The 18,260-nt window shown below is 33.0% G+C and overlaps 1 protein-coding gene across 7 annotated transcripts in view; it reads right to left on the minus strand.

Moving 5' to 3' along the window:
• Liprin-gamma (liprin protein kazrin) overlaps positions 1-18,260 on the minus strand; it is a 512,121-nt gene that overhangs the window by 16,537 nt on the left and 477,324 nt on the right. For 4 of the 7 annotated variants that reach the window (XM_067776680.1, XM_067776681.1, XM_067776678.1 and 1 more), the window contains one exon: positions 1,035-1,146. The exons of 1 other annotated variant lie outside the window; for it this stretch is intronic. In XM_067776680.1, the coding sequence (XP_067632781.1) occupies positions 1,035-1,146 (112 nt within the window). Of the gene's footprint in view, positions 1-1,034; positions 1,147-15,625; positions 15,856-18,260 lie in introns of those variants that run through there. 2 more of the 7 variants (XM_067776684.1, XM_067776683.1) reach the window with 1 other exon arrangement.

Raw genomic sequence — 18,260 nt, forward strand, 5'->3', positions numbered from 1 at the left:
GACCCCGCTTAGAAAAATTGTCTTCTAATTAAACAACTTTGTTTGATATTGCTTTGCCCGGGGCGTGAACCCAGGATCTTCGGTGTGGTAGGCGGAGAACGCTACCATCACACCACGGCGGCCGCCAAATTTAAAACAGAGAACATCGAAAATGTGTGTGCTCATTGAATTAACCAAAAACAGCTGATCGTGAAAGCAAAATACTCATAAGCAAGCTTGCTTATAGGTCATAAATTGCATTTTTGACAATTTTTTAAGTTTCTATTGGGACGCATAATTCCAATGGTAGAGAAAGGTTTAAAAGTTTTTCGAGGTTAAATTTCAAGCTGGAACTTTATGGGACAAAATCTATAAATTGGAAAATTTAGCGTCTTTTTATTTACTTAATACTATTGGAATGGCCAAAAATGCTAAGACTATTTAATTTCAACTCAAACTCGCACTGAAAAACTAGAAACCGGGTCAAGTTTTACCTGACTTCAAAAAAGTTTTATTTAACTTGAAAGAAATTTAATTTAACCTCATAAAAGTTTAATGTAACTTGAAAAACTTTCCATGTGAAAATGGTCAACTTATGTGTAGTGCTGTATTTTATAATATTTCCTTACGTTAGTTTGCATACATTTTAGATAGAGATAACAAAAGCTGGACAGTAACACTGGCCTAAACATTACTAAATTAGAAGATTCACAAAGTTCTATAACACGTAGCATACAATTTATGATGATTAAAAGTATATGACATTATAACAATATCTTCTTATGAAACTTTGTGAATCTCCTTTATATATATATATTTTTTTTTTCATTCAACTAATTCAAACGATCATATACGAGTAACAATTATAAATATTTCTACTTCTACTCATAGTTCAAGGCAATTCAGTAGTTGTGGCTTTAGAAACAAGGTAAAGAAAAAACGGTTGCAGTTAAAATAATAAGCATGAAAATAAGATATTGAGTTGAATGCATAAGAACTTAGTAGATATTTAAATAGATAGTAAAGTAGTAGTTAAAAGATTTGTAGGGACTTACCCGCAATGCGCCATTGGAGCGGCGATCAGTTGTGGCATAGTGTTGCAGGCCGCCGGGTCCGGTAATTGGTACTATGCCGCAACCGGAACGAATGCCTTGGCCCAAAGTCGCTCTAAACACAACAGTACAACAACAGTGCGTGACACATTCGTTACAGCCATACGAAAAATATTTATGTAAATAATGTCGAATGTTTGTGGTTTTTTTGTATTTTTGCAATTTTTTTCAAAAATTTTGTTGTGATGTTGTTGATTTATTTGTTGTTATGTTTCGTTTGAATTAAAGTTTCGTTTGTGTGTGTTTCGTTAGGTTTATTTGATATGTGTTTTTTTTAGATTTTTATAAGTTTTTTGTTTTTAGGTTTTTATAGTGAATCGTAATTGAATTTGTAATTTTTGTTATGGTTTTGTGTGTTTTATTTGCATAGAAAAGCACACAGAGACACATGAACACGAATATTTTTGTAGACATTAATGTTGCGTACGGCACCGGCAGACATAGCAGGCATTTATATAAGTTTTGTGTGCGTGTGTTTGTGAAAAGTAGTTTTAGAATAACGGTTGTAGAGAGTCATGTAGTTGTATAAAAGTTTCAGTGTTTATTTTTGTTAGTCAGTTGATTGATTTGTTAATGAATTTTTCGATTTCAATCGTAATTTTTTTGATATTTTTTTATACCATTCGATGACGTTAATAAGTTGGTAGTTTCGGTTGTGTTGTTGTACAGCAAAGTATTAATGATTTTTGTGGTTTTTGGTTGTACATTATTTGTAGTAGTTGTTGTTGTTATGGTTGTACAGATAGCGAAAGACAGCAACAAGTTGAATAACAAATTTGAAGTAGCAAAACCAAAAATAAAAAAGAATGCAAAAACATGTAAATAAGTTTGAAAGTTTTTGTTGATATTTTTTCATAAATAAGTAAGTACATACATACATACATTTATAACATTTTATTCTCTTTGTTTATGTATTTAGAAACATGTGTGATTGTGTATGTGTGCATGTAGTTGTAACGTAACACTTGCATTGATAATAAAATAAGAAACCAACAACAAGCCAACACCAATGTTAAAGTCGTACGAACCAAATAAAAATAAGATGAAGAATTCAAATATAAAAGCACATAAGATCATTGCAAGAAAAAGAAAGAAAACAAGAAGAAAAAACAGCTAATAGAAAGAGAAAACCAAGAAAATATATAACTAGGTAGAACGAGGATTAGAAAAAAAGTAAAAAATAAATAGAATACTAAAAATACTTCAAATCATTCATCGCAAACATACATACAGACAAATAATTGTTAATGTGGTATTCCAATATAGCAACCATAAAAAGTAGAAGAAAACTAAATAAATAAATATTACTTGAGCATAGTTGCGAACAAGTTGAGGAAAAAAGTTTACTGAAACTAAAGTTTTTCAAACCCAACTCTAAATAATATTGATTTGTAGTTTAAGAAAGTTATATAATGGCATTGAGCGTTTAACTAATTGAATCAGTGTTTTACTGAAATATATAAAAGCAGTTCGATATTTTTTTAAAGCTATGCGTTTTTTTAGGTCTGTAATCAAAACGTTTGAAAAATAAGAGATCATATTTTTATTACACAATTGCTTAGTAAAATTATTTCAAATACAGATTTACAGTTATTTTGCATAAACTATTTTTATTTTAAGAACATATTTCGCTACATAGTACGTTTTCAGTATTTAACATAAAATAATCTTTCATTACCTTAAAATTTATTGAGTTTATCAGGTAAGAATCAAAAAGTTTAAGCTTTATTTTTAAATCTAAATCCTTCTTCTTCAGGTGGCCTAGTTTTATTTTCTAAAATCATAAAACAAATATAAATAATAAACAATATTAATGTGTTTGATTATGCAAACTTATTAATGTTACTGTAATTGCTTTATGTTTTAAATAAAACCAGACTCCCTGGTGAATATGCGCAGAACCATCAAAACGCGTAAAGGAACACGTGGTTTTTGCCTTGCCTCTAGCGGCCAAAAACCCCTTATATTATACACAAGAAACGAAACGGGCTTCAAATGTTTATTTTTGTATAGATTTAATTTTTAAAAACTATTACAAGTCACTGGATAGCTTAATATATTGTGTTAAACCGTAGCTCAACTTTGATTCGCTCCCTAAGAATCGCAGCTCAGCTCAGTTTCTTAGTATTCATAATAACTAATATACTTAGAATTGTTGTTGTTTGTAATGGTCTTTGGAACTTCTGTATATTCAGTTTTAATATTCAACTAGACCTACAACCTAATGCATGTCTCTTAGGTGTTTGAAATAACTACAGTGGTTTGAACAGTTCGGCTTGTCATAGTCGGGTGGTACTTGGCTGCTAAGGGTTATGGTTAGAGTTGATATTTGGAAATCGTATAGTGCGCACATCCTGAATACTGGTGGTGTGCAAACTGCCAATCACGACGTAATCAATTTGATTTCGTGTTCTCTGGTCGGGCCGGTCGTTTATCGTCTTGTAGGCACAGCTAAACTGTATGCTTATAGCAGCGAGATGCTCTTGTGATATATGTATATCAGCCTACAAACATTTCACTTGGCGGATAGTTCTTTTTTCCACCATGAAACCAACACTAGTACTACATCTCTAGGTGTTCTTTTTTTGACCACTGTAGAAGATGTCACAAAATGCACTATCCAGTTAATCAAAAATTTCACTTAATTATGCGAAAGTAAGTAACTTTATATGCACCAAATGTACGTTCATGATAATAAAATGAAAGCTGAAATGCCTTTACTGATACCGAGTTGCTTTTAGTGTTAAGTTAACACTTAAAAGTATTTAAAACTTATTTATTTACATTCGATTTAAATTAACCTTCTAAACATAGCAACAAAAATTTAAGCTCCAAAGTTAAAGTACTTTATATTATCAACTCCTTTTGAAATCAAAGCTTCTAACGCAGCATAGACTAAATAAAAACAAACTTCTTATAAGCAAACAAGGAACTAAAGCCTTTCTAAGCTTTTTAGGTAGTTGGAAAAATAAAAAATATTAGGAGTTAACTCCTCCTGTCATACTATGTATTTTTTAGGGGAAGCAAAAAGTTTGTTAAACAACTGAAAGCAAGGATACACTTGTTTTGAATTTTACAGGGTGCTCCAAATTAAATAAGAACAAGAATAAAGCACGCTGCGCTGAAAGAACTTCAGGCAAGTATGAGAAGGTTGGCCAAATACGTCATTTATTATTGCGATGTGCCTCATAACATACAAAAGCTTTTGTAGTGGAGTTCACTAATTTTTTTGATCGAAATATTGGCGAAGCGATAAATGTTACGATTTTGGTATGTAGTAACCACTTCTTACCGATATTCGTTAAAATTTAATCACCTATAATATAATTTAATTGTCAACAGCATTATCTGACATGCCAGTAATCTTTAAGGACCACTTGCAGAGCGGCAAGTTAACTTTTTAACACAGAGTTAACCTGACATGAGGGATTAAACTCATAAATTTTTGACAATTTTTTTAAATTAACTCTGAGCTAAAAAAATAACTTGCCGTTCTGCGTTCTATCGTTAAAAGTTCATGAATTCTCCCATTGTGGGTGGGCAAAACCCAATCACAAACTTTGTGCTCATATATGAAAATTATGATTACCCTCGTAAAAGTTTTATCGCGACCCGTGCACCGCCATTTTCGTTGCATTGCCTCGGTTCTATAAGCTGTGTATGAGGTTTCAAGTTTACATTGGGCATTTCTTAAATAATGTTCCCAAGATTCGCATATTTCATACGATTTTGTTAGTTATCTCCATCCGTGCACCCCCAGCGAAACTTTTTGACATGTGTTTGGAATTTTATTAACCTCTGAACAATGTTTCCAATTTCAAGTCTCTATTTTACCGGCTAAAAATTGATTTCAAGTTTTTGAAGCCGGTGCGAGTTTTCTAATTACTTCGATCCGTACTCCATGTAGCGAGTTTTTTTCCTTTTGTTGCATTGTCTTGGAACTCTGTCCAAGACTAGAGGTGCACCACGCCAGCAGAGCATTAAAGTGTGTGTGCGATGTAAGCGCCCAGTCGATGCGCTCACATTACATGAAGGTGAAAGCCGAATTGATTTTCGGCCCTCTAAGACTGTATTCCCAAGGGAAGTTAAAAACTGTTTCTCAAATTTCTATAAAATATTGTATATTTGTAAAATCAGCTATTTTAACTGCGTGTCACCACTCAGTGGTTGCCTTTTCGAAATAATAAAAAAATGAGATAAGCTAATTTGAATATCAAAAAAGCTAACTTATACTGACCCATTCCGGGATGACTTTGGGAATAGTTTCGGAATGGTTTTCGTATACATATTGATAAGTTCGTAATAATTATGGGATTGTTTTAAGAATCATGTCGGGAATATTTCGGGAGCATTTTGCGACTATTTTCAATTGGCGGAACAGTTTTAGGTATTGTTTCGTGACGTTTTTCGCGGAACATTTCGGAAATGTTAACTCAATCATTTTGGAACTGTTTTGGTGTCACTTACTTACTGTTAGTTACGGAACTGTTTTAGAGACCATTTCGGAACCATTCAATTATTTTCTTATATATTATTCTAAAGGTAACTCTGCATATAAAACACCTCGAAGTTCGACCCAAACTTCCTAAGTTGGATTCATTTGATTTCCGAACATACCCTGTTTAATATGTTTTGCAAATAATAACAAACAACCAACATGAAACAAATACTGGAAGTATTGTTTATTTGTTACATTTCGTATTGTTACAATTTTAAATCTATATACATATGTATGTATCACACGAATAAATATTTATGTATTTCTACTATCATACAAGCACATCTATGAATTTTTATAAATTTATATATGAAAACAAATACTTAGTGAATACGCTTATGTAGGCGTTTAAATGTAAGCGAGCTAGAATTTCCAACAACAACATGAATGTTTATCGATTGATTGGCTTGGCATGTGTCGCTATGAGATTAATGGCGTTTCTCAAAATGAATTGAATTGTTCGCTTCATATCTGCTTTGTGTTTTAATTTTATGTACGAGAATTAATACTAAAATTGTTTTGTTCATTGAAAAATATGACGATCATGTTGTTGCTTTTTTGAACTGATTTATTTTATCTAAAGCATTTTATTTGAGCAGATTTTTACTAACAGTTTTATATATTATATGTATATATATTTTTTATTTTTCATATTTTTTTCTTAAATTGTATTCTAACTATATTTTAAATTATGTGTATAATACATAAAAAGTTTGTACGTTTGCTAAAGTATTAGTTGCTTTGAAATAAATAAAGTTTTGTGCTAAAATTTATTCACTATTAAAGTTTGGTTTGTGCAAATTGGTCACTATTTCATATTTTTTATTTATATTTCGTATGCGCTGCTTAGATTATTTAAAGTTGTGTGGACTAAGTTTTCATTCAAAAATTTATATTTAAAATTTCCCTACTATAAATTACGTTAAAGTCTTCTATTTCGTTTTTTTTTTTTTTTGATTTTGATTTGAATTATTACTTTGTAGCTGGAAACTTTTATTTTTCAAATATTTTTGATTTTACTGATTACGTTTAAATTTAAACTAGTTATTTGGTGAATTCGGCTTATTACATTCTTTTTGTATATTCGTTATCAGTTCCCTTTCGTTTTATTTCAGAGTATCTTAATTTTATGTGTAAATGCTATACACATTTCTACATACATACCTACATAGATATATATATGAATAATCAATTATTGTGTATTCATATTGTGCTTAACCTCTAATAAAATCTATTAAAAATTGTAATTAATTACAAGCCCATTAAAAAGCTGATTTGTATGGTTTAATGAACTAAATTTTGTGCGTTATGCTAATATTAAGAAATGCGCTAAAATATAGATATAGATTTTTTCTTTCATATGCTCAAGACGAGTCTATAGCGTAATCCTGACTCAAACAATTTCTAAACACAGAATCTCGAAAACATAATACAGACACGACCATTCATAACCCAGACGAGACACAGCTTGGATAAAATATGCCAAACGAATTCCGACTTGGTATTGTACTACGTTTCCACTGGCCTCAAATGCGCACTTCCAAATGAGTCAAGGCATGACGTGGCTAAATGCGTTTGTAACACTTTAACCATCGTAGGTTTAAATCCCACTCCCGGGAGAAAAAACTTGGAAGAGATTTACAAGGTATAATCGAAACAGTTGTCGCCTTGTCCATCCTCATGTCGTGTTGTTAAAATTTTTCCCAAATTATTAAATAAATTAAAGCGTTTACATTGCCCTTATTGCATTTCGCTTAACCTTTCCTGCAAGACCCGTCTGCCATGGGAAGAAATGGCACTGACGGAGTTCATTGACGATAAAAAAAAACAGAAAAAAAATCAAATATACAAAGCAGTTTCTGGTACAATTATCAATTTGGCTTTAAAAAAATAGTGTATACTGCTATTTATAACTCTGATATAAAACTAAGATTATGACACGTCGTTTAACCATTGTGTTCCTTCTGGGTTGCTTTTAGTAAGCGTGAGTGGATCTGATGTGTGGACTGCATTTTCAGGCCAAATGCGATGAGTCATTTCGAAAATGCGGTTTGTTGACAAAGTGTGCCTTTTGACTTTTTTTTCAAATTTTTGCCGATATTTTTTTTCGTTAACATAACAAAACCGTTGTTTTCGTAAATTTTTGATAATTATTTTATTTTCTTTTTTTTTGTTATATACAGAGATTACGTTTGGCAACTGTATGTATTTATATGTATGTATTATAGTCGGAATTTTGTTATGACAAAATTTTGCGATTTATTAATTGTGTATTTTTTTAAATTTTTTGAAATGTCCAGATTAAAAACATGGGAATATCACCCTATCTGGGCTGTTAGTTCGAAAACGCACTATCTCAGAACTTGTTTAAAAAATGTGTTATCCCAGTTTAGTTGAAGAACGCTCTCTCTCAGAATTGCTTTTTATAAACGCCCTATCTCGGCGTAATATGTGTTCAAATATGCTGAAACAAATTATGAGAGATGGTTTGCTCACCGAATTCTTGAATAGAGATTTATTGAAAAAAAACTCTGAGACAGGGCAGGGAAAACATCAGCCGTAATAGGGTGATATTTCACTTAGCAGTTGTTATATTATGTCTGAATTCTGAAATGCTGGATTATGAAATCGTCCCGCTTAAGCCGTATGTATTATCGAAGTTAGTTGGTATAAATACTTTTAGCTATACAAAATTCAAAAACTTGTTTGAGCTCAAAACAAATTAAATGCTTTCCTGCTCAAAATTCATTTTCTTAAAATCTATTGGCCCCTATTATCATCAACGACTCTCCTTGACTCGTATTTATTACAGAAAACTAGTTCTTTATCTCAAACTTAAAAATGAACAGAATTTAAAAATAGACTTCATAATCAATGCGAGTCGCTAGTTTTAAGTAATTCGTGTTTTCGAATAAGGACCATTATATATTAAAATTAATCTTTCGTTATACTAATTGTTTTTGTTTTAAACATCAATCACAATTCATTCAATTGTTCACTAGTTAATTAAACAACCTAAGCACTGTTGTCTTTGCTCTTTATAGACCCGATTCGTATAAAAACTGTAAACAGATATTAACAGCACTAGTTGGAAGGGCGAAAGGAAGAGATAAAGGGAACGTGATGGGGCAGAGTGACAGGAACATAGAATTTAAGCAAGGGAAGGGGAAAGGAAATGTGGAAGAAAAGGGAGGGAGCAGGAATAAAGATTGGGAGACAGATGAAGAGAGAGAGAGGGATACCATGAAATAGTTAAAGAGCAGGGGTCATAGGGAGAGACGGAGATTGTGCTCCTCTGCCTTAAGGTATTAGGATACAGTAAGAAAAAGGGAGAAAGAGAGGAAGGTTATTTAGAATAGTAGGAGAGTTTTTATCATGAGCTGCATTCATATAAAAAAATTAACTGCTGTCTCACTAAAGCTCAAATATGGCTTCGCCGACGGTTCTTGGATGTTTTAGAAAAAATAAAATAAAATTAGTAAGTTTGAGCGTAAGTGACACTATCGTCGCTTGACTTGGCTACAGGAGGATATTATTATTATCCATGTATTATTTGGGTTGGGGAGTGGAAGTGCGGGTAAGATTGGGACTGAGAGTATACTCAGGAAAAAACTTCTTTTCTGAGTGTAGTAATGGGAGTGGGAGGGGGTGAGGGTGAGAGTGGTAGTGGTAGTGAGTGTGGGAGGAGGTGAGGGTGCTTGTACGACTAAATGGTCAGTTATACTTACATATCATAGACTATGCAGTGCATTGCATTGCATTGCATGGAAGCCTGTTGAAGTTTGATTTTCATGTATGTGCTATGCGCGCGACTCTCTCACTCGCCGTGCTGTTAATATTGTTATTACCATGGCGCAACGATACAAGGTGGCAGCATGGAACAGCTGATTATAAACTTTTTTTATTTGATTTGATACATCAACTTCCGGCGCAGTACGATTTTGACATTTGTCCATCGAATTTACAAAAACAAAGTACATGGAATTTTAATTTATGTTTGTAGGTATGTCACCATGCTGCCACCTTGTATCATTCCGCTATGGTTATTACAAAGAGTGGAAAAACGAGCATCACTCTCAGAATAGCACATATTGCTTGTTTGTGGTTGTGTATATTTTACATACACACTTTATTTGTGTGTGTGTCAGCGATAGTCTATGTACGCTACGTAAAGTATAATCACGTTTATGTTTCACATGCTATGTACCGTTTTGTCATGCAATGCACTGTAAGTATAACTGACCCTTAAGAGTAGGAGTGTGAGTGGGAGTGAGAGGCATATCATCAATTTTATGAAATACTAACATAGTCCCTTGTCTGTGTGGAAAACCAGCACGTCTCAGTTGTTCACATGGAAGACAAACACATTTTTCTTTTGTTTCGTTATGTGTTAGTCTTCCACACAAATAACGAACTATGCTTTTTTTCCACGCGAATAACGAATTGTGATAGTCTTTCACGTGAATTTGAAACGCGCTAGTTTTAGTTGAGTTCAAAGATCCAGTAGAGGAAAGAAATCTCTGTGAGAGGAATAAGTAAATAAAATTAGCTAGTAAGAATGCTTAGCACTTATTTTTATAATTGACAAATTATTTTTTAAGTCAATGCAGAAAATTTGGACAACAGTGCCACCACTGGCTTTCCTCTATTAACATAATTTCATATAGAGATCGCAAATTATCAACACGCTCGACCAGCGATAGTAAACGATATTTAGTTTGTTCAATTAGTTTAATTTAAGTCGTTTACGAGAACCTTTCTTCTTTTTTTACTTAAAAGTCAAAGTGGCATGTGTGAGTGTCACTTACTAACAATAGCATCGAAAGTATATTTTATAATGGCCGAGTTTTTTCGCGGCAGCCGTAGCGTGCTCCGCCAACCATACCGAAGATCCTGGGTTCACGCTCCGAGCAAATCAACATCAAAATTTTAGACACAATGTATTTCTGCCATGAAAACTCAGATGCCATTCGAAGTCAGCATAAAATAAGTAGGTACCATCCCAATTTGTAGTAAAAATTAAAAGAAGCAATGGGAAGAGAAGCTCGACCTAAAGTCTCTTCGGAGATTATCGCACCTTACATTTATTTATTTATTTAAATAAGTAAGAAAGCAGCTCGGCTGACGCATGCTTTATAGACTTTTAAGAAAAGAAGAAAAAGGGCTTTATAAATAAAACGACTAAAGTTGAAGTAAGCTTAGGTTAATATTGATAAAAAAATGGATGAATAATGCGCAATAAAACTCTGGGTGAATTTAAGCCGAGATTCTCTTCCAATTTGAATTGTGCTACTTTTTATACTCAGTTGAGCAGAGCTCACAGAGTATATTAACTTTGATTAGATAACGGTTGGTTGTACAGGTATAAAGGAATCGAGATATATATAGACTTCCATATATCAAAATCATCAGTATCGAAAAAAATTCGATTTAGCCATGTCCGTCCGTCTGTCCGTTAACACGATAACTTAAGTAAATTTTGAGGTATCTTGATGAAATTTGGTATGTAGGTTCCTGGGCACTCATCTCAGATCGATATTGGACAATAACCACGCCCACTTTTTCGATATCGAAAATTTCGAAAAATTGAAAAAGTGCGATAATGCATTACCAAATACGGATTAAGCGATGAAACTTGGTAGGTGAGTTGAACTTATGACGTAGAATAGAAAACTAGTAAAATTTTGGACAATGGGCGTGGCACCGCCCACTTTTAAAAGAAGGTAATTCAGAAGTTTTGCAAGCTGTTATTTGGCAGTCGTTGAAGATATTATGATGAAATTTGGCAGGAACGTTACTCTTATTACTATATGTCCGCTTAATAAAAATTAGCAAAATCGGAGAGCGACCACGCCCACTTTAAAAAAAAAAATTTTTTAAATTCAAATTTCAAAAGAAAAGTTAATATCTTTACAGTATATAAGTAAATTATGTCAACATTCAACTCCAGTAATGGTGCAACAAAATACAAAAATAAAAGAAAATTTCAAAATGGGTGTGGCTCCGCCCCTTTTCATTTAATTTGATAGAGGCTTAGATTCTAGGACGGTAACTGTTTTCTGTGAAAAAGGGCGAAATCGGTTGAAGCCACGCCCAGTTTTTATACACAGTCGACCGTCTGTCCTTGCGCTCGACCGTTAACACGATAACTTGAGCAAAAATCGATATATCCTTACTAAGCTCGGTTCACATACTTATCTGAACTAACTTTGTATTGGTGTAAAAATGTCCGAAATCCGACTATGACCACGCCCACTTTTTCGATATCGAAAATTACGAAAAACGAAAAAAATGCCATAATTATATACCAAATACGAAAAAAAGGATGAAACATGGTAATTGTATTGTTCTATGGACGCAAAATATAACTTTACAAAAAAACTTGGTAAAATGGGTGTGACACCTACTATATTAAGTAGAAGAAAATGAAAAAGTTTTGCAGGGCGAAATCAAAAGCCCTTGGAATCTTGGAAGGAATACTATTCGTAGTATTACATATATAAATAAATTAGCGGTACCCGACAGATTTTGCTCTGGATCACCCTGGTCCACATTTTGGTCGATATTTCGAAAACGCCTTCACATATACAACTAAGGGCCACTCCCTTTTAAAAGCCTCATTAATACCTTTAATTTGATACCCATATCGTACAAACGAATTCTAGAGTCACCCCTGGTCCACCTTTATGGCGATATCTCGAAAAGGTGTCCACCTATAGAACTAAGGCCCACGCCCTTTTAAAATACTCAATAACAACTTTCATTTGATACCCATATCGTTCAAACAAATTCTAGAGTCACCCCTGGTCCACCTTTATGGCGATATCTCGAAAAGGCGTCCACCTATAGAACTAAGGCCCACTCCCTTTTAAAATACTCATTAACACCTTTCATTTCATACCCATATCGTACAAACAAATTCTAGAGTCACCCCTGGCCCACCTTTATGGCGATATCTCAAAAAGGCGTCCACCTATAGAACTAAGGCCCACGCCCTTTTAAAATACTCAATAACAACTTTCATTTGATACCCATATCGTTCAAACAAATTCTAGAGTCACCCCTGGTCCACCTTTATGGCGATATCTCGAAAAGGCGTCCACCTATAGAACTAAGGCCCACTCCCTTTTAAAATACTCATTAGCACCTTTCATTTGATACCCATATAGTACAAACAAATTCTAGAGTCACCCCTGGTCCACGTTTATGGCGATATCTCGAAAAGGCGTCCACATATAGAACTAAGGCCCACGCCCTCTTAAAATACTCATTAACACCTTTCATTTGATACTCATATCGTACAAAATAAATTCTAGAGTCTCCCCTGGTCCACTTTATGGCGATATCTCGAAAAGGCGTCCACCTATAAAACTTAGGCCCACTCCCTTTTAAAATTATCATTAACACATTTCATTTGATACCCATATCGTACAAACAAATTCTAGAGTCAGGCCTGGTCCACCTTTATGGCGATATCCCTAAATGGCATCCATCTATAGAACTATAGCCCACTTCCTCTTAAAATACTCTTTAATACCTTCCATTTGATACACATGTCATACAAACACATTCCAGGGTTACCCTAGGTTCTTTTTACAACATGGTGATTTTCCCTTACTTTGCCTCCACAGCTCTCAACTGAGTATGTAATGCTCGGTTACACCCGAACTTAGCCTTCCTTACTTGTTAATTCTTTCCTTGAAATATCCGGGATGGGACCTACAGTTTTATGGCGAGCCATTGCCGAGGGGCGTACCCGCTTAAATTTTGTTCCTAATTGTAAAAACCTACTGTTGGATTTACAGAGCACGACAACGGATTTGGTTTATTGCAATTTCCATCTTAATGAGCGTATGTTAATCTAGTATATAAATACTATTGACAGCTTCTTACAAACAATCGGCAGTCGCCGAATATCGATAGCGTCATCGATAGTTTGCGAACTCTAGTTTCAAGTATCAATCATCTTAAATAGCTAAAAACGCTAATAGCTACATTACAGGATTCCGAAAATAAAATAAATTTTCATTGTAATTTAATAGCTCTATGTCAGAAAATAAAATGCAAAAATTATATTTTAAAACTTTAAGAAAATGTCTTCTGCCTGATCTCATGCATCCAGATTAAAAGCCATTTTTTTTTTACTTTTTTTACTTACTTTTTTTAGTTTGCTTCTGTTAAAGCGACAGTTGGTAAGAAGCAAACTTAAGATTCGGCTAAAAAAAGTTGACTAGTAGTTAGTCGACAAGTAGTACTTAAATAAACAGCTCTGACTATTTTTCGGCTACTGTCTAACAAAAGAAGTTAGCTTTTTTCAAAGAAAATTAACAGATAACAGTGCACGTTGGTTTATTGGAAACCAACTAAAAGTTAGCTGGTAGTTTGCTTATTTTTCTGCTGAGTATGTATATATGTACATTAGAGCGGGTCAAATTGTATGGATGGATTTTGTCCCATCAGGAATATAGCAAATATGTAATCTACAGACGATTCTAAGAAAAATTGCTGAAGACACCATAGCTCTAAATCCGATTTCAAGGTCCCCACTTTTGCAAAATAGATATTTTGCATTTGAATGTAGGGTTTGGCCAAAAAATCTGCATAGCTTCTGATAGAATTATAGGAAAAATATTGTGACGAATATTAGTGACACTAAGTGATACTCCCATCACTAATCTGATACTAAGTAAATAAAGCCACAACAACAATAAAGCAAGCTGCTGCTACACTTGTATGTACGTAAACAAATTAATCATTGTCTGCACACATACGTGCGGGGCAACAGAGATAGATACTAACAAGCGCATGTCATCATCAGCCGCTCACACATACACACGCATATGGATACAAATTGCAAAAATACGTGTATATAGCTAGTAAACAAGCATCAGGTTCACGAAATTACTAGACAGCAGAAATGGGTGAACGAGGAAACCGAAGAGTATAAAAGCGGCACAGAATGAGGCATCACAATTCAGTTTCATTTAAGCAAGATATTGGTTGTGAAGTATCAGTGTCATTGTGAAGTACTTTAATAAAGGCCATTTTGCATTATTAAATATTGGAGTTATTTATTCAACAATTTAGCGATACGAACGTTAGTAGAAGGTTTGAAATAAGAGGATTTGCAGTAAATTCGTTACAATATCATATTGGGCTTACTTTGAAGGTATTTTACCTACATTTCAGAATCTTTATTAATATCTATATTGTTTTCAAATTTTAGTAGATTTAATTTATGAGAAATTAGCCTAAAATGAACTTTTAATTACTATCTTATCATTTTTAATAAATTCTTATGGAAACTTTTTTCTTCACAGCTAAAATAAGTTCAGAACATTTCCAACACCTTTCATTCAGACAGTTTTTCTTTTTTCGAATTCATTTTAGTAGAAAAAGATTTTTGCTTCTTACTTGAAAATATTGGTTTTTTTTTTAATTTTTTTCTACTAAAACGAATTCGAAAAAAGAAAAACTGCCTGAATGGAAGTTGTTGGAAATGTTCTGAAATTATTTTAGCTGTAAAGAAAAAAAACTTTTGAAAAGAATTTTTTTAAAAATGATAATATAGTAATTAAAAGTTCATTTTAGGCTAATTTCTTATAATTTAAGCCTGATATCTCTACTAAAATTCAGAAAAACTATAGATATTAAAACAGATTCTGAACTGTACGTAAAATACCTTTAAATTAAGCCCAATATGATATTTTTCCTATAATTCTATTAGAAGATATGACGATTTTTTGACCAAACCCTACATTCAAATGCAAAATATCTATTTTGCAAAAGCGGGACCTCGAAATCGGACTTAGAGCTTAGTGTCTTCAGCAATTTTTCTTAGAATCATCTGTAGATTACGTTTTTGCTATACTCCTGTTGGGCAAAAAATTTGACCCGCTCTAATGTACATACAAAAACCATAACTATACCTTACACACAAGTTACGCATATCTTAAGCAATTCTTTTTATTTACTTGTAAATTACACATTAATTATTGTATCGCTCAACGTCTTCTACACAGATTAATTTACCTACTATTTTAAACATTTGTCACATCCTAGCACAAAGATGCATACATAGATACATATAAAAATATGTATGCACATTTGTGTGTTGTGGTATTTTTAAGACATTTATTTATAATTTATAGAAATGAATCAAATAACTTAACAATGATTTATCTGCCTAGTTGCTTTTGATTGGCTAAGTTCAATTGTCGTGAGCTATCCATTTGAAATTCTTCCATTTGACAGTAAACAATGTATCTGCAGTATGCAGCGAGGAGCAAAGTTAATTAAATTTTTTTTAAATTACATTTATCGATTTCGTTGTTGTGGTTGAGGTATGCATGTTTGTGAAAAGTAAAAATATTACATGGAAAAAAATGGGAAAAATGACGAAAACGATTTTGGTTAGTTTGGTTTTTTTGTTTTTCTTTTTTCTTTCTCTTTAAGATTCTAACAAGAGGCTTTATTATGTATAATAAAAATACGAAATTTGATGTGTGCATATATGACATTTATTTTTTACTTTTTTTTTTATCACAAAAACATGAAGATAATGAGCTACAAATGGAAAGAGATTATTTAGCAGCAGATTATTTAGTACATACATTCATATTTTCACTTAGGTGTAGTAGAGCAGTACATACATATATAAACGCATACAGAGAGAACACATTTGTGTTTATCGGGACTTATTAGTTTGATCATGAAAGAAACTTTCTAATGATGTTCAATTAATGCAATAATGAAAAAGAGGCTACAATGAAATAGCGAATGATTATGTTGTAAGCAGTTATGGGAAATTATGCAAATGAATTTGAATGCGAATGCAAATTTATAGCAAGATACTAAGCGAAATTGGCAAAGTGGATGAGGAATGAATTTATGATTTATGAAAAAAGTGCCAAGTGAAATGACTAAAAAGAGTAGAGTTTTGATGCTATGTTCATTGATTAAATAGTGTGCCAATTGTCACCGCACGGACATTTTTTTTATTTTTCGGTTTTATTTGATGTAGGACACAAAAGCCAAGTAACATTAAAGCAAATACAACAACAAAACAAAAACATAACTTAACACCATAATGCCTCCCCATGATTTTTTACTTTCACTAAAAAAACGCTGATCGGCAATTACACATAGATGGTAGTTGTGCGTGTAGTATTAGTCATAGTGTATAACGCATACCAATATTGGAAGTGGAGTGCACTATTATCCAATTTTTATACTCAGCGTACTTTGCACACTTTGATTGGATAACGGTTGGTTGTACAGGTATACAGGAATCGAGATAGATATAGACTTCCAGATATCAAAATCATCAATATCGAAAAAAAATTTGATTGAGCCATGTCTGTCCGTTAACACGATAACTTGAGTAAATATTAAGATATCTTCACCAAATTTGGTACACGAGCATATCCGGACCCAGAATAGATTGCTATTGAAAATGAGCGAAATCGGATGATAACAACGCCCACCTTTTATATATATAACATTTTGGAAAATACAAAAAACCTGATTATTTAGTAAATAATGCACCTAGAATGTTGAAATTTGACATGTGCACTGACATTGAGACTCTGTTACGTGGCTGACTGTTTGAGGTGGTGAGGAGCGGCGGCAAGCAGGTATGCTTGCATCTCAGGTTAGCTCGCCAGATAGGGCGGAAAAAGAAAAATTAACAACATCGTTTAACGACCACGCCAACTTTTATATAAACGATTTTTGAAAGGGTCGTGGACGAATAAAATAAGCTATATCCTTGCAAAAAATATCTTTATATCAATGGTATTTCATTTCACAAGTGGATTTATAACAATACATAGGAAAAACTTCAAATTTAAAAAAATGGGCATGGCATCACCCCTGTTATGACTAAGCGATTTTCTATATTTCGGGAGCCATAACTCGGAGAAAAATTAACGGACCGTAATAAAATTGGGTACAAAAATTTTCCCTATAGCGGGAAATATTTCTAGAAAAAATGGACGAGATTGGTTAAAGACTACGCCCACTTTTATATTAATGATTTTTAAAAGGTTCGTAGACGAAAATAATAAGCTATAACTTAGCAAGAAATAGTTTTGAATCAATGATATTTCACTTATCAAGTTTTACTGTAAGAAGAAATGGGGAGCCATTTTTTTTAAACGGGCGGTGCCACGTGTTATGTAGAAAAGTAATTTATCTGAAATGAAATGTACAATTGAAGCGCACGCTGAGTATATAATGTTCGGTTACACCCCAACTTAGACACCTTTACTTGTTAGTACTAATTTTATGCACAAATATTTTATTAGTGCAGATAATGAGCAGTCCATATAAAATATAAGTGCATATGTATATGCGCGTAAAAAAACACAGGTTTAGAGTAGATACAAATTTTTAAATTTAATATTTTCTTGGATCTAGAATTAATTTCGTACATGGTTTTTGGGCACTAATATATTTAACACACTTGGTGCCGTATTCATTATGTTTAATTAAGTTAAAGCCCAGTCACATAAGCAGTGTTTCATATAGATTCGTTTAACGCAATCGTATGCATGGTGAGTAGATTGCACGTATTTTTATGGAGAATGGCAGATCGAGCGACTTGGGTGTCAACTGCCAAGACAAAGTAGTCACCTTCTAACTTTTGATGCATGCAAAGCATAAGAAGA

This window comes from Eurosta solidaginis, chromosome 3, assembly GCF_040869045.1.
Source record: "Eurosta solidaginis isolate ZX-2024a chromosome 3, ASM4086904v1, whole genome shotgun sequence".
Classification (NCBI taxonomy): domain Eukaryota; kingdom Metazoa; phylum Arthropoda; class Insecta; order Diptera; family Tephritidae; genus Eurosta; species Eurosta solidaginis.